This window comes from Eleutherodactylus coqui, chromosome 13 (genome assembly GCF_035609145.1).
Source record: "Eleutherodactylus coqui strain aEleCoq1 chromosome 13, aEleCoq1.hap1, whole genome shotgun sequence".
NCBI classification, from domain to species: domain Eukaryota; kingdom Metazoa; phylum Chordata; class Amphibia; order Anura; family Eleutherodactylidae; genus Eleutherodactylus; species Eleutherodactylus coqui.
Window position 1 is genome coordinate 70144495 of NC_089849.1, and position 22218 is coordinate 70166712.

General features: G+C 45.2%; 1 protein-coding gene across 1 annotated transcript; it reads right to left on the reverse strand.

Annotated features, from left to right (window-relative positions):
- Positions 1-1746: 1746 nt before the first annotated feature.
- SLC25A19 (solute carrier family 25 member 19) lies at positions 1747-15844 on the reverse strand. The gene is made up of 7 exons (XM_066586055.1): positions 15820-15844; positions 10120-10265; positions 7971-8117; positions 7397-7567; positions 5465-5648; positions 3497-3627; positions 1747-2191 (listed from the first exon to the last, which is right to left on the reverse strand). Exons 2-7 carry the CDS (start codon positions 10249-10251, stop codon positions 1994-1996), a joined length of 963 nt encoding a protein of 320 aa, XP_066442152.1. The 5' UTR covers positions 10252-10265; positions 15820-15844; the 3' UTR covers positions 1747-1993.
- Between the last annotated feature and the right edge of the window lie 6374 nt (positions 15845-22218).

Sequence of the window (22218 nt, forward strand, 5' to 3'; positions counted from 1 at the left end):
CATCAGGAAAAGTAACTTGTAGCTTTAGTTTAACACACCAGATCATGTTCTTAAGACTTATGTATGAGGCCATAATATTGCTGCGTTTGTTTGGAGCTGTAACACGGCTTCCATAGAGATGCATGAGTCCTCTACTAGACATTTGTATGTCTCCAATTCCATAAGGAAGTATACTGAGGTTTTTTTTGACCGTTTCCATACAACTATTATGCTATGCCCCACTGGACTCCATATGCTGGTATTCACACAGTTATTACATTTCTACATCTGTAATACAAACAAGGGTCCCAGTCTAACCACAGGTCTACCGACCCGAACTCAGAACACTATAGATTCTATAAATGCGCCTGTGATATACTTGTATGAAGCTAGCCTTAGAAACATTGAGGCAGATTTACTATTGCAAATACACCAGTTTTCTGGTTTGCCCCACATTTATCACATGGTTTTAGATACTTTCAAACACTTTTTATGACTCGTACAACAAAGGGGAGTGGCCTTAATGTAACATTGTAAAAGGTTGCTATGTACTAAGGTGCTGGACAGGCTCTGTACACAGGGCTATATGTAGGAGCCCTTAAAGTGCATTTCCATATTGGAACACTTGTCAGTAAACCCTTTATTTTTAGGGCAGAGGATTGGCACCCACTGTGACTAATATGTCAGTATTTAAGACCACATAGAAATATAAAATACTTTTACATAGTATATCCAGCAATGTACACACATGAAACTAGGAGGTTTTCTTCTGTCACTAAAACTCAACAATATGAAAACCTGATAAATAACTACCAATAATAAAATAGCTGGTAAACTATTCCATACACATCTACACCTAACCCCTTTAGTGGTACGCCCAGAAAATCTGGTGCTTGCTGCACTGACCATGTAGTTAAACCCTGGAAGATTTCTGTGGACAGCTCTAGTGCTGAAATGTTGGCCAGGACACACAGTTCTTGTGCCACTGTATACGTTTGCCACTTTGAATTACCCCAGGAAAGTCTCCGGGGCTTGCTGCGCTGACATGGTAATAATAAACCTGCCACTGAAGGGGTTAAAAGACAAAATACCGGGATTATTGCTCCTTCACACAGTCGTATGTTTTTTTGCGCATGACTCAGCGTAATGCATCTGCGCTATGAACGAGTGTTTTTTGTACGTGTATGAGCATATTTTACTGAACTTTTGCAGGGCATATTCATTTGCGTGCTGCAGGCAAACATGCCCCAATTTAAATGGCTAATTAGCTTAATGAGCTCCAGATGTGTACTTTTTCTTGTAGACTTGCATAGTGTATTGTGCTTACGCAGCCCACTATAGACTTCTATCGGGACCTTTGATGTGCAAATGAACAGAAAAATACAGCATGTTCTATATTAATGTGCGAGCAAAAATCGGGAAATGTGTAAAAACCCATTGACATCAATGAGTTCTATTCTCCTTGTATTGCTCGTGCAAATTAGGGATGAGCGAGTATACTCGCTAAGGCACTAATCACTCGAGTAATGTGCCTTAGCCGAGTATCTCCCCGCTCGTCCCTAAAGATTCGGGGGCCAGCGTGGAGCTGTGGTGGAGAGCGGAGGGGAGATCTCTCTCTCCCTCTCTCCCGCCCACTCTCCCCTGCTCCCCACCGCAACTCACCTGTCAGCTGCGGCGGCCCCCGAATCTTTAGGGATGAGCAGGGAGATACTCGGCTAAGGCACATTACTCGAGCGAGTAGTGCCTTAGCGAGTATACTCGCTCATCTCTAGTGCAAATACATGTGAAACCGCCCTTATAATCTACTTTATACAAACTGTTTCTCTCAATGGATCTACCTCAAGAAGGTGCATTTTGTTGTCCTTGGAGAACATAAAAAAGTAAATTAAAACATATATACCGTACATAACAAAACATCTTTAACTTGTAGAGCACATGAGGTATATACCAGATCAACCGTGTAATGGGAGGATAGATGAAACTGCAGTTATCATGGCTGCCGTTCTCTTGCGTCTTATCCCCTACTTTGCGTATCTTTAGTTTGTTTCATGCTCCAAAACATGCTGCAGACCATCTCATAGGTGAAGAAGGTGAGTCCGGTTGAAACAGCAGCTTTTATCAAACTTGGAGACAGTCCTTTAAAAAGACCCCTAAAGCCTTCTTCTTTTTGTATACGGCACACACAGTCCACAAGCCCTTGGTATGTTCTGACCTATTAAAACAGGTACAAAATAGAAATGGACTGGATAGAATAAACATGTGTAATGCATAATGTGGGTCATGTACAAGTCACATAAAAAGTAAACTTTGCAAACATCATGTCATGTCATCAGTAAAACAAATGAAAGGTTTGGTACGATGTTCGCCAGTAGAGAAAAGTGTGATTGTTCTCAGTGAGAGAAACCAAGTAATCTTGTAGATATGATACCTTTTAATGGCTAACAAAAATACATGATGTTACAGCAACCTTTTGGATCTTCTATGGATCCTTCCTCAGGCTAAAATGGAACTGGTTTGGATTCTGTAAATTGACCGACTTTTCCCTTTAGCTTACTTCCCTGAGTGAATGTTCATTCACTGCTTTTCCACTGAGCTGCATGACAGTGCAAAAGAATGGTGGAGATCAGTAGAACAGAGATCAGAGAAAGCTACTATTACAGAGGGTCGTAATTCACTCCAGGTGAGTTTTCTGCACTTATCAAGGAAGGGACCAGTGGCTGAGAGAGGATAAGATAGACGACGAGATAGCTGGGAAGTATTGAGTGAGCATCGTTATTCTACACAGCCTCTGAAAGAGGGGGAGGTGGAGCTGTGCATTCATAACCAGTTGATCAATGGTGGAAATGCCCCCCAGCCAGAAAATTTCATGTCGGAAAAACTGCAAACTAAGGGCTTACTCACATGTGTGAGAATATCAAATGCATTCTTTTGAATGAACTTATTCACATGATTGATTATTTTCCTCACTGCATGTCCTGTCTTTGGGCGTTCCTGGGGAACGCCTCGCCCATTGTTTTCAATGGGACCTTAAAAGATATTGTACGGCATTCGCATGCTGTGCGATGTGCAAGCAAGTACAATGCAATGTTTCCCATTGAAGTCAATGGGAAACACTTGCAATCCTCTGGGAACGTGAAACATGCGCCTGAGGATCACAATTTCATAGAAGTGATGCGAGGCGTTATTGAATGAAAACCTCCTCGCATCAGCGTGAAAAACGCACGCTGGCAAGCGTGATACCAGGCCGAATTTCTCAGCCTGATATCACGCTCACCCATGTGTATGTAGCCTGAATATGAGGCTTTCTAAATGCATGAGAAAGAAAGCTCAATCCAACAGATGATTCTTTTTTCTGCAGGGACTTAGTAAGATGTGTGCATTGATTTTTCACGCACAGAGTTTCCATAGCCTTTAAATCATGATTACTTTTAGGAGAAGCCCCATATACATGATAACCCAGCCTTTTAAAAAGAGTAATATTAATACCCACAACCTGTGGACATTAGTGATTACATACCTCTCCAAAGGCTGCTCTTGCCTGCTCAAAGCCCCCAACCTGAAGTCTTTTCTTGAAGAGGTCAAGCGGATATGTAACCGTTTTACTAATCACTCCAGCTCCACTGCCGCACAGGAGGCTTTTCAGGTTGTCTTGTTTAAGGGGGAAAACAATTACCAATTAAACCAACCATGCTGAAAACAGACAAAACGCAAAAAGGCATTGACAGCATAATATTAACTAGTACTTCAAGGTTGAGTCCAGATTGTTAGGCTGGGGTAGGGGAAGACCCCTGCGTGGGTTGAAACGTTGTCTGTGTGCTATGGAGTAAATAAAGAGGCATCAGGCGGATGCAGTTTTTTGAAAACGCTCTCGTTGCTGCTCACTGGTTCCTTAATTTGCGTACATGGGGTGGGGGGTGGGGGGGGGGGGGGGAGTGTCATATTATAGTAGAGGGGTTTTACAGAATTTTAATATAACCCCTTGGAGACTTGGCCATTTTGGCATTTTTTATTTTATTTTTTTCTCTCTACTTTTTAAAAGTCCTCAGGATAGGCCATCAATATCTGATTGGTGGGGGCCTGCCACTCAGGACCCCCAGCTATCAGCTGATTAAAGGGGGTGCAATGCTCGTGTGAGCTGTAGTTTCTTCAATGTTTACCTATTGGCACAATCCTATCATGCGGTATTATTTATAGCAGCTGTTATGAGTTCTAAAGACTTGTTCCAGCATAAACAAAATTGGTATGGCCGCGTCCGTAAAAGCCCGAACTATCCAAGTACTGCATTTGTTTATCCCACACAGTGACGGCCGTACACCAACTTTAGACATCCTATGTAACACAAATGCATTTTTGATGTCAATGGGTTCATACACATTAAGGGTGCATTCAGACGACCGTATATTGGCTCAGTTTTCACGCCAAGCCGATATACGGCGTCTCTCTTTGCAGGAGGAGGAGGCTGGAAGAGCCAGGGGCAGGAACTGAGCTCCCGCCCCCTCTCCGCCCCTCTCCATTATTTGCAATAGGAGGGGGTGAGATGGGGGCGGAGCTAAGTACCATCGCTTAGCTCTGCCCCCACCCCTCCCATTGCAAACAGTGGCAAGGGGCGGGAGCTCAGTTCCTGCTCCTGGCTTTTCCATCACCCCCCCCCCCCCCCCTGCAGACAAGGACACCGTATATTGGCTCGGCGTGAAAACCAAGCCGATATATAGTCGAGTCGTCTAAATAAGCCCTAAGGGTGCATTCAGACGACCGTATATCGGCTGGGTTTTGACGCCCAGCCGATATACAGCGTCTCTCTTTGCAGGAGGAGGCGGCTGGAAGAGCCGGGAACAGTGCTCTGAGCTCCCACCCCCTCTCTGCCTCCTCTCCACCCCTCTGCACTATTTGCAAGGAGAGGAGGTGGAACGGGGGCAGGGCTAAGTTCTGTGAATTAGCACCGCCCCCGTCCCGCCTCTCCTCATGAAAACCCAGCCGATATACGGTCGTCTGAATGCACCCTTAAGCATTACGCATGTGCGGTAAAACAAGGCAGCATCCTCTACTTTTGTGCATATAGACTTCTATGGGGACGTTGGTGTACAAATGTGTATGAAATACGCAAGGTAATGCACCATTCTGTGGGAAAAGGAACACACCTAGACCTCATTAGACAAATTAGCCATTTAAATTGGGGTGTGGTCAAGTCCAGCATGCAAAAAGACCATGCCTTGCAGGTGCAAAAAGTGCACTAAAATACAGCACTACATGCATATAAGAAGACTTGTTCACAGCGCAAATACGCTGCGCTCAGATGTGCGCAATTGTGCATACACTTGCGTAAAGGAGCATTCCAAAAGGTGAGATTTTGCTCTGGGCAGGGAGGCCCAAAACACCCCTGGTCATGAAAGGGTTTATCATCTATCGGACAAGTAACTTGGATATTACACATTATACAGTACAGATAATACATAAGTAAATAAAAGATCCGTTTCCTTCTATCCACCTCTTTTATTATAGTTGCTTGGCAACAGCCAACTCCAGATTCTCTGCAAGAAGTTGTAGGAGGAGAACTGAAGACCGGCATAAGGGAACACCGCCAGCAACGTGGGAAACAGACCGCGGTAGAAGGTGGACGCTCCGTCTGTTCTGTACATAGTGACAACGGCATGGCGCAAAGTCCTGTACACCTGGGGAACAAACAGAATTGTAGTCACATTTCCAGTAATGGAACTACGGTAGTAGAGAAAATGTGGCGGAAATTAAATGTCATCCTGTAAGCATGCGAGGAACAGGCGGTCAGATGGTGCCAGCTCAACCCGTATGATGTCACATAGATCCAGTAGCTATACCGATTGCCCGGTGGTGGAGATAAGAGTTGCTCAGCTATTTGTAAAGGACTATTTCTAACAAAGTCAATGTAGAAATGTGTAGTGGATGACTTTGGGACGTTTTTAGGTCATCATCGCAGATAATTGAATTGTAGAGTTGTATGGGACATGGGCTGGTGGAGTCCTCACATGACCACAATGCATGCGATGACATCACAGGAGTCAATCAGCATTTGTTATTAATATTGCCCAAAACGTCCCCCTTTAAAGCCCTAGAGAAGAAAATGAAGTCACAGTATGGGGAGCCGCCCACTGGTGATGTCACAAGGAATGCCAGCAATATAAATCAAATGCCAATGAGCAACATTGAGCGCAGGACCTATGCAAGAAAAATTCTGTGTCTCTCCCTTAAGGCTGCAGACCAAGTGTTGGTGGCATGGGTATAACTTTATAGGCAACAACATCCCTGAGGACATAATTGGATAGTTTGTCAAGGCTAGTGATTGCCATATATAGCATCAGTGATGTCATCAGAGGGATGATGATGTCGTAATGGGCTGTGTCAGTGACATTGCCATTTTCTGAGTTCCATAGCATTTTTATCTTTCTGCATGATGTTACAGTAACCAACATCATCTGGATGACTGTCAGCAACATGGGTTGCTGTCACAGAGAGTGATGATGTCTGATGGGCAGTGTCTGTGATGTCACTGCTGCCAGACAGCTGTAGTGATTGTTGAGGACCGCAGCTGTCACTCTATAGTTAAAAGTGAAAATCTGAACAATAAAATGTCTCAGTGCAGCCAAAGGCATTCAGATTTGGAGGTCAGTAAGCAATCAGACTGCTCTGGTATTCATGTGCTGAGGAGCTGGACTGCAGTGGGTAGAGCCAGTTGAAGCCAGAGCTGATTCAGAACAGTGCACACTGTAACCAAGACCCATGCAATATTTAGAGTAATAATAAAGCTATAAAAAGCTTAAAAGGCTATGAACACTTTTTTTTACTTAAATAAATATATTTTAAGCTGAAAGGCATAGGGTTTTAGTAAAAAAAAATTTCACGGTTTGGCTTCTGCGGCTTCTATGTATCACTGTATGTAGCAAATTGCATGCAGAATGTTGTTCACTAGTTAATCCATCAGCAAACTCATCTGATGGCTCAGTCCCCAGTCCCTCTTTCTCTCCTTTCATGAACACACTTCTAAGCCGATTTATGACCAAAACAACAATAAACTTGTTTTGGTCATAAATCAGCTTAGAAAATTGTTCAGAAGAGGAGAAGTAGCTGTCAGATGAGCTCCCCGACAGATTTCACCATGAACAGCATTCTGCAGCTTGTTATAGACTGTGATACATAGAAGCCGCAGAAACCAAACAGTACAAATTTTTAAACAAAACCCTGATGCAAAATATGCTTTTCAGCCAAAGATATATATTTATATTAAAAAAAAAAAAAAAAAAAAAAGAGTATCCATAGCCTCTAATAATTTACAGGCAGCGTTAGGGCTGAACAAGAAGTGAAGATTCCAAAAAGACACAAGTCATAAATATCTATTTCTAGGATACGTTTTACCCATTAACCTACTTATGATCAGGTAGATTCCTACCTTAGGCTCTCCCTGAGCAGCAAATCGTGTCCTCAGTGTGTCCAGAGGCTGCACAGCCAGCGTCGCCGAACAGGCAGCCAGTCCTCCACACAAAAAGTGCACTGCTGGAGCACGACTATCGAGAGTTGTGGAAGTATGAACCGTTTGAGTTAGTGCCTCAAAGCTCATAAACTGCAGGGACAAAATACAAGGGGTAACTGATATAATGCAGCCATGAATAGACACACATCAAGGAGCATTCATAAGAGGAGTATAAATGAGCGAGTATACTCGCTAAAGGCAATTGCTCAAGCGAGCATTGCCTTTAGCGAGTATCTCCCCCGCTCGAGACAGAAGGTTCAGGTGCCGGCAGCGGGCAGGGAGCTGCGGGGGAGAGCGGGGCGGAACGGAAGGGAGATCTCTCTCTCCCCCCCCGCTCCCTCCTGCTGACAGCCGCTACTCACCGCTCCCCCGCGCCGGCACCTGAACCTTCTGTCTCGAGCGGGGAAATACTCGCTAAAGGCAATGCTCGCTCGAGCAATTGCCTTTAGCGCGTATACTCGCTCATCTCTAAAGAGGAGACAACCACTCTCACCTGTACAGCTCCGTAAGACACAGACAAGAGCTGAGCTGGAACGTGTCCCTTCCAGAACGCAGATATCCCTTCCTCTTTCAGAATCAACCTTGCTGCATGGAGGATACCTCTGTATTTTCCATGTCCACTCAGATCTTCAATTTGAAGCTGGGTGAAATAAAGATGATGCAATCAGCAAACTCAGTTGGTCATTTAAAGAGAACTTTCATGCAAACTATAATCAGAAGTTAGAGCAGCAGTTTAGTAATTATTTTGAATTTTGTGAATTTTGCTGTTTTTTTGTGACAGCCATGTTTTTAAAAGTAGTTGTCACATTTAAATTAGCTTCAAAGAAACTGACAGTCAGTGTAATTACTGAAAGGAATAGTGCCTTAAAGGGGTTGTCTCGAGGAAGCAGTGAATTTTTTTTTTTGCCCAGTCCCCCTAATTAAGCATACATTACTAAGCCCCCCTGTAAATGACTTTTCTAGCTGGTTTGTACTTACAGTTCCAGCATTTCAGCAACTTATAAAAAATTTCCCAAGATGGCCGCCGGCTCTTTTCCCTTCGCTTGCTGTAGCCCGACGTGCGCGTTCCCGAGACGCTACCAGCTGTGTCTCCCTGACAACCAGACGCCCCGCAGCCGCCGACCGGACCCCGGGATTGAACGCGGCCGACCACGGCACACAGTCACCCACCGCCAGGCAGCAGGTAACCGGCGCTAGGCCTCGGCCCCCCCTCCCCGCACTAGACCCCGGCTCCCCCGCGCTAGACCCCGGCTCCCCCGCGCTAGACCCCGGCTCCCCAGCGGCAGTCCCCTCAAGACAGGTGAAGGTCCCGGGCCACAGCGGTAGGCCCCGGAGCCCAGCGCTAGGCTCCGGAGCCCAGCGCTAGGACACCCGGAGGGGCCCACGCCTGTTAGTGACACATCACCCCCGACCCATCACTTACCTGGACGACGGGACGGCTGGGCGGCTTCTCGGGACAGCTGGACGGCTTCTCGGCTGGGCGGCTCCAGTTTCTGCACCTTCCTCTAACAGAGGATGGTACAGAATGGCCGCTCCAGCGCGCTCCCGAGAAGTGACAGCTCTTCTGTGCATGCGCAGAAGAGCTGTAGCGGCTAGCAGGCTGAAGCGGCTCGTGCTCAGAGCAGAAGACCGGACTGCGCAAGCGCGTCTAAAAAAGCAAGCTGCCAGCGAATTTAGACGGAACCATGGAGACGAGGACGCTAGCAACGGAGCAGGTAAGTGAATAACTTCTGTATGGCTCATATTTAATGCACGATGTATATTACAAAGTGCATTAATATGGCCATACAGATGTGTATAACCCCACTTGATTTCGCGAGACAACCCCTTTAAATGTAACTTTTATTTCCATAACAGCACAAGTCTTGTCCATTCACTGTATCTGCTTTTGCACCTCATTCTCATGCACTTGAATGTGAGTAAGCTGTAGTACCAGACACAACCTATGGGCAGGAGTGGTGCTGTTCCTGAATAAAAAGAAGACTGCTTTTTCTAATCCTGAATAACCCCTTTAAGGCCCCCTGCAGACAGCCGGGTCGGATCCCCTGCGAGAATTTCCGCCCGTGAGCAGGGGGCCTATAGGAGTTGTCTCATGAAAGCAAGTTATCTCCTATCTACAGTGGAGGGGTAAACTTACTGATCTGTGGGAGTCTGACTGTTGAAACATACCAATCCGGAGAACAGGGATTCAGTGCGTCCAGGAATGAACGCTGCAGCAGTAGTTGATGTGTGCGGCCACTCCATTCATTTCATTGGAACTGTTGGAGATAGTCAAGTTGAAGTACTAGGTTATCTCCAGCAGTTCCATTTAAATTATTGGAGCAGCTCACATGTAGAACCGCTGCTCCGTTCATTCCTGGACGCAATGGACGCCCATTCTTGGAATTGGTGGAGATCGCAGCCTTCAAATCCCCACTAATCAACAAGTTATTCCCTATCCTGTGGGGAGGGGATAATGTGCAGTCATGAGACAACCCCTTTAAAAGGAGTTAGAATCAATTGCTACATCCAGAGATACAAGTATATCATATGACCATGCAGCGTTCATATGGTAATTCCTAATAATTGAATAACGATCTTTTAAGGAATCAGTATAACGAGAGACGTTAATGTTAAACTATGATTACAAGGCAGAAAAATACCTGGAAGCGAATTTTAATGACATCCAGAGGACTTATAGCCGCCCTTGTGACCAGTCCAGAAAGAGATCCTGCAGTAGCCACTTCAGTCGCAGAAAGAATGCGTCCTTCTGAGCCAGGGTCATATCCCACCATCCTTCAAGGGGGATCTTGAAGTAGATCATATGGAAATGGTATAATAGGGCTGTCATCAGGAATAATGTACATTATGCTATTCTCATAGCTAATGATAAAATCACGTTTCTCCTACATGGAGTTTGAGAATCCAGTTATATATTACAGAAGGTTCCAGTAAAACTAGTGATACGAATGAGTTAGGGTGGTTTCACACCTACGTTGGGGATTCCGCTTTTCTGCTCCATTTGGGGAGCAGGAAAGGGGAACCCCCGCGGCTGAATGGCTCCATCTCTGGATAGAACCGAACACCAGACAGACCGTATTGACTATAATGAGGTCCATCTGCTTTCTGCCCAGCCGCCTGGCTTTTGGAAGAAGGATGAAGCTCTGCATGCAGCACTTTTTCTTCCCGTATTTAGAACCAGATCTGTGACGGAACCTCCGGCCGAAGGAGGACATAAAGCATATATTAAGTAACTTTTCTGCTACAACTTTACTCTGTGTTCTCTACGGTCATAGCCAAGATTTATGTTTACTGTAATACAAAGCATTTGTTTTGCCAGTTCCTTAAATAAAGAACTCTAAAGGCATTTCCTGCTGTCAATAAGGAAGATAAGCACCAACCTGTCCAAGCTAAAAGGCCTAGAATTTATGGCTTTTCAATTGTGGAAGAGTACTAGCAAGCCAAGTCTTGTCCTTTAAATCTAGGGCTACACCTAAACTTTTTGTGGTACGGATCACCATACACGTTCGACGAATGTTGGCGGAACTTGCGGATTTTAGAGGAACAAACTGACCACCTAATGTGTATGGGATATCCTGACTCTCCCCTTAATGCAAAAGTTAGGGAAAAGAAGGATTTAGCATGTTGGTTTTCGACATACTCAACTGTTTGTTCGTTCGCACACTGCATGTTAGGTCCTGCAAGCTCCAAGGCACTCTGGCGCTTGCTTGTGCTGGCGGGCTATGCCGAGGACCCGACTGGAGAACTGGACTGACAGACAGTTGCAAGCCGTTGCGGCACTTCTGCTGGCCGGCTATGCCGAGGACCCGACTCGCAGCTGTTCTCCGCTCCGGCGCTGTGAATTGCTGGCTATGTGGAGGACCGCACTGACACGGTTGGCAGCTCTGCCAAGGACAGGACTGACAGCTCGCACTCCACTCCGGCGCTGTGCTGTTCAACTATGCCGAAGACCGGAGTGCCAGCTGTTCCTGGACCCCCGCTGTGGCACTGGGCTAGGCGCCTCTGCCCAGGACTGACAGCAACTGCTGTTGTTGTTGTTCCCCTGCTCGGGACGCTGGTGCCAGCAACCATCCGGTATGTTTGCAGCAGTAAGGATTGTGGGTGTTACGGGCCAGCCAATCAGAAGTTGGGGGCGTGCACTTTGCCTCCACCCATTCTAGTACCCAGCCAATCCCAAGTTGTGGGCGTATATGTGGGCGTGCAATTTGTCTCCACCCATTCTGCTGGTGGAGACAAGATGCACCAGTACCAGAATAGACTCTGCCAAACACCTCTAGCTGTATCTTATTTCCCTCTCCTCATCATGAACGTATACACACTTGGCCGAACCAATCATGGATGTGTTTTCTGTGTGTGATTAACTGTCAGCTGACTGCTTTCTAAGGTGTATGGCCACCTTAAAACCAATGGCAGATTAGGTAGACCACAGACTCTGGGCTGTTCCCCAGTCTTGAGACTCCCTTTTCCCACCACCAACCTGCAACGATGGACGTGTATATAATCAACACCTCTTTTCTGTGCTACACACCAGAAGACTCATATACTTAAAGAGGTTTTCCAGGCAGCGCAGCAATACACAGGGGTCTGAGCAGAAGCCATTGCGCCGAACCTTGTGTAGTGGCCAGCGCTCGTAAAATGAATTGAATGCTGGTTGCACAAGTGCGCTGCCGATCCATTAATTTCCAATGGGACTGCAGAGATAGCCAAGCGCTCGGGTATTTTCATCAGTCCCATTGAAATGATTGGAGTACTGTCCGCACATGCTCAGCCAGGGCTCCATTCATAGTGATGTCATTGTGGGTAGGAGAAGCATCCCTGCAGTGATGGGGACATGGGACCCTGGTTCTCAGGATCGGGGGTGGGGGTGGGGGGTGTTCAGTGGCGAGAACCTCACTAATCAGCAACATAACCTCTATTCTATGGTGGGGGAGGGGGATACTGGTAATTCTGGTACAACCTCTTTAACTTTTATTTCCACTCCTCTTCAGGGTCTGGCCCCACTGCATTAGATACTGACATTACTAGATTGTGCCAGTACCCAGTGCAGCAGTGCTTGGGCCTTATAAGGAGCCTAGGAGGTTAAAGTAATCCTCCAGTTTTGGACAAATTTCTGTCCTAGGACAAGTGGGGGTATATTACCTGCAGATGTTCTATACTGATGCCCCCTCCAACCCACTTGTTCAGGGTCCTGTTTTCAGACGTCCAGGATGATAGCTGTAATTTTCTAGCTATCTAATGCACACTGTGAACTGCTATCTCATTGGCCAACACTGATTACATGATCAATGCTGGCCATTCAAAGAGCAGGTGTAGTGTCTAACACTACCAATGTACTGTGTGGATTAGGTAACCTAAAAATTGTGTTGGCCATTTTGGACGTCTGAAAACGGGAGCCAGAATTAGCGGGGCATCAGCACAGGCGACCCGCAGCAGATAATATAACTGCCTCTTCTGGTTCCAGGGCAAAATTTTGTCCCAAAACCATGGTAGGTTGCTTTAAGTATTACTGGCTGTTATATATTGGATCACCCCAACAGGTAATTGCCAAATTACTTTTTTAACCCCTTAATGCCACAGGGTGTAAGTGTATGTCCTGGCTGCGGGGTACTTGACGCAACAAGGCGTACACTTATGTCCTGTGAATAGTGCAAGATCAGGATAGATCTCGTGCTATCCGACAGCAGGAGCAGGCTGGCACCTATAGCCCGCCTCCTGCTGCAACGGCGGGGGTGCATTGGGACAGCGACCCCCACTGTTAACCCCTTTTCTACTGCGATCTATGTAGATCCCGGCATTTAAAGGGCGTTCCCTCTGTGATGTCATTGGACCTCCGCAATGTAATCGAGGAGTGCCAATAAGTTGCCATGGCAACAGGATGACAGATACAGGCGTCCTGCTTTGCCAGTGCCTATGATCGCTATGAGAAGCAATAAGGCATTGCAGGACTTCTGTCCTGCAATGCTGTATCATAGGTGTTATGGTACAAGTCCCCTACAGGGACATAAATAGTGTAAAAAAAAAAAGTTAAAAAAAAATCATTTTCTGTGCTTTTTCCCCTATTAGTATAAAAAAAAATGTAAAAAATTAAAATCCCACATATTTGGTATCATCGTATCCGTAACAACTCGTACAACAAAACGAACACACTTTTTATTCTGCATGGCAAAAAAAACGTTTAAGAAAAAAAACGCGGCAAAATGCTTATTTTTTTTATTTTGCCTCCCAAAAAAAGCAATAAAAGTGACCAAACAGCCATATGTGCCCCAAAATGGTACCCATAAAAACTACAGCATGTCACACAAAAAACAAGCTCTCACAGAGCTCCGTCCATCGAAAAAGTTATAGGACTTTAAATGCAGCGATTTAAAAAAACAAATAATTTCCAAAAAAGGGTTTTTATTGCAGAAAATTTGAAAAGCCTAAAAAAATATTGTTTTGGTATTGTTGCAATCATACCGGCCCGCAGAAAAAATGTATTGTGTCATTCATGCTGCATAATTAGCGCTGTAAAAAAAAAAAAAAACAATGGCAGAATAGATGTTTTTTTCTCCCTAGCATAAAAAAATTTATAAAAGTTTTACAATATAGTTTATGTACCCAAAAATGGTACCAATAAAAACTACAGCTCGCCACGCAAAAAAGAAGCCCTTATCAGGCCATGTCGGTGGAAAAATAAAAAGTTATGACTTTTGAAAAGTGGAGATGAAAATCTCCCCCAAAATCGTTGCATCCTTATGCCCAAAGTAGGCCATGTCCTTAATGAGCTGCTGCATTTTAACTCTTTGCAATCCAATTTTGGATTCAGGGTTTCCTAGGGGGCTTTCTCTTTCTGCCAGTACACAATAGCGCCATCTGCAGGATAGAGCCAGTACTGTGGTAGGTGACATGCTGGAGAGGCCCCCCGACAACAGAGCGGCCAGTAATATACAGTAAGAATACCCTGCCGGATGTCTTCTGACATCGGGGCTGTACAGCCTTCAATCAGAATGTCTTTAGACGTCAGACAGTGGATTGGAAAGGGTTAAAGGGGGCAATGACAAATTCCCTCTAAATCACTGTTTCCCAACTCCAGTCCTCAGGGACCCCAACAGGTCATGTGTTCAGGATTTCCTCAGTGTTGCGCAGGTGATGTAATTATTGTCGGTGCCTCAGACATTGCCACAGGCGTTCTTTCTATAATACATGCTGAACACATGACCTGTTGGGATGCCTTAAAGACTGGAGTTGGAAAAGACTGCTCTAAGCCTTTGTAGGTAGTGAGCGGAGAAGTTGGGTACTTGAGCACTGATCCAAAACAGAAACAAATGATGTGTAGCAACAAATAATTAGTAAGGTCAGTGGGTTTATAGTGTAGTAAGTGTGATCTTCTAATCTCCATTTGCATGCTGGATCACATTTCCAGTCTTTAGTAACATCCCTGGCGTCTAGGGCATAGAAGGTATTAATGTTTGTATCCCTGATGGTCTACACTAGAGGAAGGGTCACTGTCAGAGTCTCTGGTGGTCTGGGGCAAAGAAGGGAGTTATTATCAGCAACTCTTGTGATCTAAGGCAGGTAAAGGGTTAAAGAGGTTTCCCAGGGAAATACTATTGATGACCTAGAGGTCATCAATAGTTGATCAGTTGTGGCCCGCCTCGTGGGATCAGCTGTTAATGCCCTTACACACTAGGGTACGGAGTGGAAGCTGATGCTCTGACCCCTGTGTAGTGGCTAGTGATTGTAACTGCAGGGCCTATTGGTTTTAATGAGAGCTGTGCCTACAGTTACAAGCACGGATATATACATGGGTTATCAATATCTGCTTCTGCTCTGAACCCCTGTGCGTAGTTGCGCTGATTTGGGGAGGGGGGTGACCGCCATTCCACCAATAGGTAGTAGTCCTGGAACTTACTTTGATTTATTATAGCATATACTTAGGATATACCATAAACGTCTCAGAAGGGAATACCCTTGGAAGTTCTTCAATATGGCAATGTGGTCCTCAGACCAGAAAGAGTTGTGCACCGTTACGCAGAGAAGAGTGGCGCCACTTCTCTCATACAGCACAGGTCATAGATGTACTCTGTTTGAAGCTCCTTCTATTGTGCCAACCACTGACTGACAAGTAATGCTCTCTCTCTTGAAGAGGTTCTTCAGCAGCTGTGGTGTGTATTATACAAGTCTGTGCAGCTACTCAGTCTGCAGCCTTGGACTTGTATACAGTCACAGAACTCCGCAGGCTCTTACTACCCTATAATATATAGTACATGACATCTCACCTATAGTATAACATATATTATATAAAGGGTGTGAAGCCCCCCGGACCCTCCTCACCTCCCACCCGCCGGCACACACTGACTCACCTCTTCCACAGTGCAACTTCCTCCAGACACTGCCTGGGAGCCACGCCCTCTTACCTACCCAATAGGAGGTGAGAGCTGGGCCAGGCCTCCTCCAGCATCCAATGAGAGCAGGGGAGATGTTACATTGTAACGAAGACCTTTGAGGATGTCATGACCACGTGATCAGTCACATGTGTGAGCGGGGCCAGGCTCTGGGCTGCAATAGAGATGAGGTTGAATGAAGTGTCCACATAGCAGCCTCATCATGGAGAGCTGAGTGTGCCAGGGGGTGAGGCAGACCCTGCAGGGCTGTGTGTGCGCCAGGGGGTGAGGCAGACCCTGCAGGGCTGTGTGTGCCAGGGAGTAAGGGAGACCCTGCAGGGCTGTGTGTGCCAGGGAGTAAGGGAGACCCTGCAGGGCTGTGCGTGCGCCAGGGGGTGAGGCAGCCCCTGCAGCTTTCTGCATGTTAGGATCTTTCACACATACGGTAGTTTCCTTCCACCTCCCAACGTTCAAGCAAGTAAAAACCAATTCCTGCAGCGCCCAGCTGCAATTTTTTTTTTTTCGTTAGAACTGGTACTTTCACGTACATTTCACATATGCGCAAAACGTAAGTGAAAAGTCATGTAAAAATGCATATAGTTTAATCATACAGAATGGGGGTCCCGAGTCTATCTTCAGAATGGGGGTCCCGAGTCTGTTTCGCCATCTCCAGGAATTGAGGTGGCCATACCTGTTGGCGGCTCTTAGTATTCACTTCTATAGGAAAAATATACACTTGCTGAGCTGTTTCCGTAAGGCTGGGTTTACACAGAATTGCTGCAGAATTTCCGTGCGGAAATGGCCATGTGGTGCTGAAATTAAAGACACAGCATATCAAATTCCCCCCCCCCCAGTGGCCACAGTGAAAAAAAAAATGCAGGTGGCAAAGTGGCTTCAAAACCCGCAGCTGCGGTATTCCAGCGGAATTCTCGCAGATTTTCAGTGCGGCCAATCCGCTGGAATTTGTTCTGTGTCAGCCGAGGCTTACGCCCATAAAAGTGAATGCAGAGAATCATGCATGGCCACCTCTCCGATGCAGAGACCGCCTGCTAATAGAGGCAGGTGCTACCTCCAAGACCCGCACCTATCAGGCATTCAAGGCATATGCACATGTCTAATGTGGAAATATCAATTTAAAAGAGTTACCCCATTTCTAGCTTCTTTGCTGCAGAAGCAGACAGCGCTGTACATTACACAGTAGCCTGGGTTTGTACTGAGTTCTATTGAAGTGAATGGGACTCAACCTGCAGTACCAGACCTGGCCACCATGCAATGTACAGAGCTGTCTGCTTCCTGCAGCAAAACAGCTACCAGTGGAACAACCCCTTTAAACTTACATCCCAAATTTTAATTTTCAAAAAAGAATGCCATAACGGATCATTCTGTCACTACACTGAAGTTTTTAAAGGGGCGGTGCAGTAATTCAACTAATTAGGAGCTGTTCATGCAGTCTCTGAAAAACGTTTTACTAGAACAGGCAAATGAATCTCTGGAGTGGAGGGGGAAGGGACAGCGCTTCACACTCCAATGTTCATTCTTGTCAGGCTGACCATTCAGCCTAATAGAAACGGACAGTGTGGCTAGGAGTAAGGGTCCGTTATTTGAATGAGCCAACGATATCATCCTTGACTTGGGCAGCCTGTTTATACAAGCAGATACATCGTTGGCTCGTTCAAACGATATACAGCGAATGAGAGCAATTGTTATTTAAACCGATTAGTGAACGAGCCAACGATGATTTTTATGCTTGCATAAAATGAACGAAAAGCGAATGATTTATCATACGATCGTTGGCTGCGTTTACACTGAACAATTATCGATCAAAAATTTTTTGAACGGTAAAATAATCATTCCGTGTAAAAGAGCCTTCAGAGCTGCAACAGGCTAGATACACGGCAGAGTATGCTCTCTTCTTTTAGCAATATGAAATAAAGCTTCAGGATTACACATAGTTAGGGCCAGAAATATTTGGACAGTGACACAAGTTTTGTTATTTTAGCTGTTTACAAAAACATGTTCAGAAATACAATTATATATATAATATGGGCTGAAAGTGCACACTCCCAGCTGCAATATGAGAGTTTCCACATCCAAATCGGAGAAAGGGTTTAGGAATCATAGCTCTGTAATGCATAGCCTCCTCTTTTTCAAGGGACCAAAAGTAATTGGACAATGGACTCTAAGGGCTGCAATTAACTCAGAAGGCGTCTCCCTCGTTAACCTGTAATCAATTAAGTAGTTAAAAGGTCTGGGGTTGATTCCAGGTGTGTGGTTTTGGATTTGGAAGCTGTTGCTGTGACCAGACAACATGCGGTCAAAGGAACTCTCAATTGAGGTGAAGCAGAACATCCTGAGGCTGAAAAAAAAGAAAAAATCCATCAGAGAGATAGCAGACATGCTTGGAGTAGCAAAATCAACAGTCGGGTACATTCTGAGAAAAAAGGAATTCACTGGTGAGCTTGGGAACTCAAAAAGGCCTGGGCGTCCACGGAAGACAACGGTGGTGGATGATCGCCGCATACTTTCTTTGGTGAAGAAGAACCCGTTCACAACATCAACTGAAGTCCAGAACAGTCTCAGGGAAGTAGGTGTATCTGTCTCTAAGTCAACAGTAAAGAGAAGACTCCATGAAAGTAAATACAAAGGGTTCACATCTAGATGCAAACCATTCATCAATTCCAAAAATAGACAGGCCAGAGTTAAATTTGCCGAAAAACACCTCAAGAAGCCAGCCCAGTTCTGGAAAAGTGTTCTATGGACAGATGAGACAAAGATCAACCTGTACCAGAATGATGGGAAGAAAAAAGTTTGGAGAAGAAAGGGAACAGCACATGATCCAAGGCACACCACATCCTCTGTAAAACATGGTGGAGGCAACGTGATGGCATGGGCATGCATGGCTTTCAATGGCACTGGGTCACTTGTGTTTATTGATGACATAACAGCAGACAAGAGTATCCGGATGAATTCTGAAGTGTACCGGGATATACTTTCAGCCCAGATTCAGCCAAATGCTGCAAAGTTGATCGGACGGCGCTTCACAGTACAGATGGGCAATGACCCCAAGCATACAGCCAAAGCTACCCAGGAGTTCATGAGTGCAAAAAAGTGGAACATTCTGCAATGGCCAAGTCAATCACCAGATCTTAAACCAATTGAGCATGCATTTCACTTGCTCAAATCCAGACTTCAGACGGAAAGACCCACAGACAAGCAAGACCTGAAGGCTGCGGCTGTAAAGGCCTGGCAAAGCATTAAGAAGGAGGAAACCCAGCGTTTGGTGATGTCCATGGGTTCCAGACTTAAGGCAGTGATTGCCTCCAAAGGATTCGCAACAAAATATTGAAAAAAAAATATTGTTTGGGTTATGTTTGTTTGTCCAATTACTTTTGAGCTCCTAAAATGTGGAGTGTTTGTAAAGAAATGTGTACAATTCCTACATTTTCTATCAGATATTTTTGTTCAACCCTTTAAATTAAACGTTACAATCTGCACTTGAATTCTGTTGTAGAGGCTTCATTTCAAATCCAATGCGGTGGCATGCAGAGCCCAACTCGCGAAAATTGTGTTACTGTCCAAATATTTCTGGCCCTAACTGTATGCATCTGCAGTGCTGAACATCACATTTACCTGTGCTGTGGTGCACCTTCCATCGTATCCGGGATGTCTGACTATTAGTCAAATGACAGCAGGTGACCTGTTCCAATTTTTTGTGCATTGTGGCCTTAGGCTCTACCACCTGCCTGCAGCCTTTCCCATTTCCACATTTGGTTATGTCAATTCTGACAGAAGCGTTTAAATCCCCCAACCGATGTTCGGTGGTCCTGTACGGCTCCCCGCTATAAAATCGCAGGGAGCTGTGCGGGTGTAAAAAATAAGATCAATAAAGTTTTAATATTTATTTGAAAAAACACAACCATTTTGCCATATTTATAATAAAATTATCTAAATAAATAAAAAATACATATTTGGTATCGCTGCGTCTGTAAAAGTGCGCTCTATCAAAGGAAAGCATTAATTATCCCACACTGTGAATGTTGGCCGAAAAAAAACAAAAGAACGCCAAATTTTTAAAGGGAGGGGGGGGGGGGGGGAGAAAATGGAAAGCCCCAAAAAGCTTGGTCACTAAGGGGTTAAAGTGCCCATAAGATTGGCTTTTAAAGAGTAGCTTTACTTTCACATAATGTTTGACATATCCTAGACACAGGTCAAAAGTAATGATGGTGGTGGTCCTGCTACCAAGATCCCTGCTGAGTGCTAGAATGCGGGGGCTGTAGCGCTCACCTGAGCACAGTGCCCTCTTGCCTATCTTTGTAGGTTTTCGTCTGCTTTCAGCTGCTGCAGACTGCTTCTTAAAAAGGAGTACAGCACTTTCCATGCACCTCGATGTGGGCTATCTTCAGCTGCCAGAAACCAACGACCATGGCCAAGGGAGGCACAGCACTCAGGTGGGCGCTGCAGTCCCTTCATTCTAGTGTTCAGCGGGAGTCTCAGCGGCAGAACCCCCACTAATCCATACTTTTGATGTGTCTCTATGACATGTCAGAAGTTAGGCGAACGTGTAGAGACTCTTTAAAAGGTGTTGTCTAGATTAGACCACCCCGTCCATTAAAAGTCCTATTAAGGCATCCCTTTAGTGAAGTCTCTTGTTCATCATTCTTCTCTTAGTGGTCAGAAACACTCTTTTCTCCTTAGTTTATAGTTGCTCTCCCTAAGTGAGGAGACTCAAATGGCCACGCACGCTCCTCTGGGTAATATGCAAATAAGGGAGATGGAATAAATCCTCCACAGCGCCACCTATTGAAAGGCAGCATTCCTTCGAGTCAAAGTGGGACTTTTTATACAAGTCTTGTTACAATGACCTTTCAATAGGTGGCACTGTGGAGGATTTATTCCATCTCCCTTATTTGCATCTTCTCTTAGTGACACATCAAGTCCCTTACGGTTATAACAGCTGACCAAGTTCCTATACTGGAACTCCACATCGCAGTAGCTACCCATGCCGTATACCATAAGAGCCACAGAGTATCAATTTTTGTTTGCAATGTCCTTTAAGTATGGTTAGGGAAGTCTGGAACAATAGCCAGCTGTCCGAAGTATACTACTCCTACCACCAGAATACTAGGGCCATTTGAGCGGGGTTACATGTGCAGCTCCCCTCCAGCCTAGTAATAGGAGGAGGAGGAGGAGGAGAGGATTGACGATCTTTTTACCTTGTAAAAACCAAAAGCAAACAAGTGTCAAAACAAAATTTATTGCTGTGGATATAGATGTGTGAATGCCGTTTGTTTGAGGCTATCCTCAGAATGAAAGCACATGTGTAATGGGAAAAAAATAAGTCACAATAAATGTAACACAAACTAATAGAAAACATACATAGCACAGTAAAAATAAATGTAAACCATACGTCAAAACAGTCATGTCAATTACTGGGCAAAATATGGACGTTGTTCACTGGTCTGACCCTGGCTCGTAGAATGCTTTCTTCTCTATGGCCCTAATTGTATTCAGTACAAATCGCTAGTTATTAAGGTTAATACCAGTATGGTACATACAGCACAAGAAAGCGCCTCCCACTAGACTTGTTGAAATGAATGGAAGTCATGTCCTTTCATCAGAGAATTAAATCAATCTTTTATTCCTATAGAGCTAGAAACTATTATCATACTTGTGCAACTAAACAAAAAGTATCATGGCTAAGTTTCCTAGAACAATTAAGTATTCCCTGCCATGAGGCCACAGCTTCTAAGGGTCAAGATCGCAGTCTGATTTAAGCTCCTGTCCCTAAAGGGTCCAACATTGTAACGATTCAATGGTAAAAAGGTATGCAACTCTTAGTAGGTAGAGACTAGCTGCTATGGTGTCTCCTATACACTGCACACAGAGAAGAGAAGATCCTGCTCCCCTATCTCTCTGTAGCACACCCTCAGAAGCAGCAGCATGAAAGACATTAAACAGCAGTAGGGAGCAGGGTTTGTGTGTCTTTCTGCCTCTCACAAGGCAGTTGCTTTTTCCTAGGCCCTCCATAGACTTCTATGGCCAGCTGATAATCCATTTTGCGTCTCTTAAAATACATTTTGCATTATAGAGGTTGTCTGGAACTTTTACTATTGATGACCTATTCTCACAATAGGTCATCAATAGTCAATCGGTCAGGGTCTGTCACTCAGGATCTCTGCCGAATAGCTGTACACTGAGCCAGCTGTCAGTTCAGACAGCATTAGACACAGATAGCACTCTCTGCATTGCAGCAGTCTGGGGTTAGTACAGCATGCACAGCTTCCACTGACTTCAATGTTAGCTGTGCCTGCAGTACCAGTCTTGGCTGCTGCAATGTTGACAGCACTATCTGCACTGACAGTAGCCCGGCAAACAGCT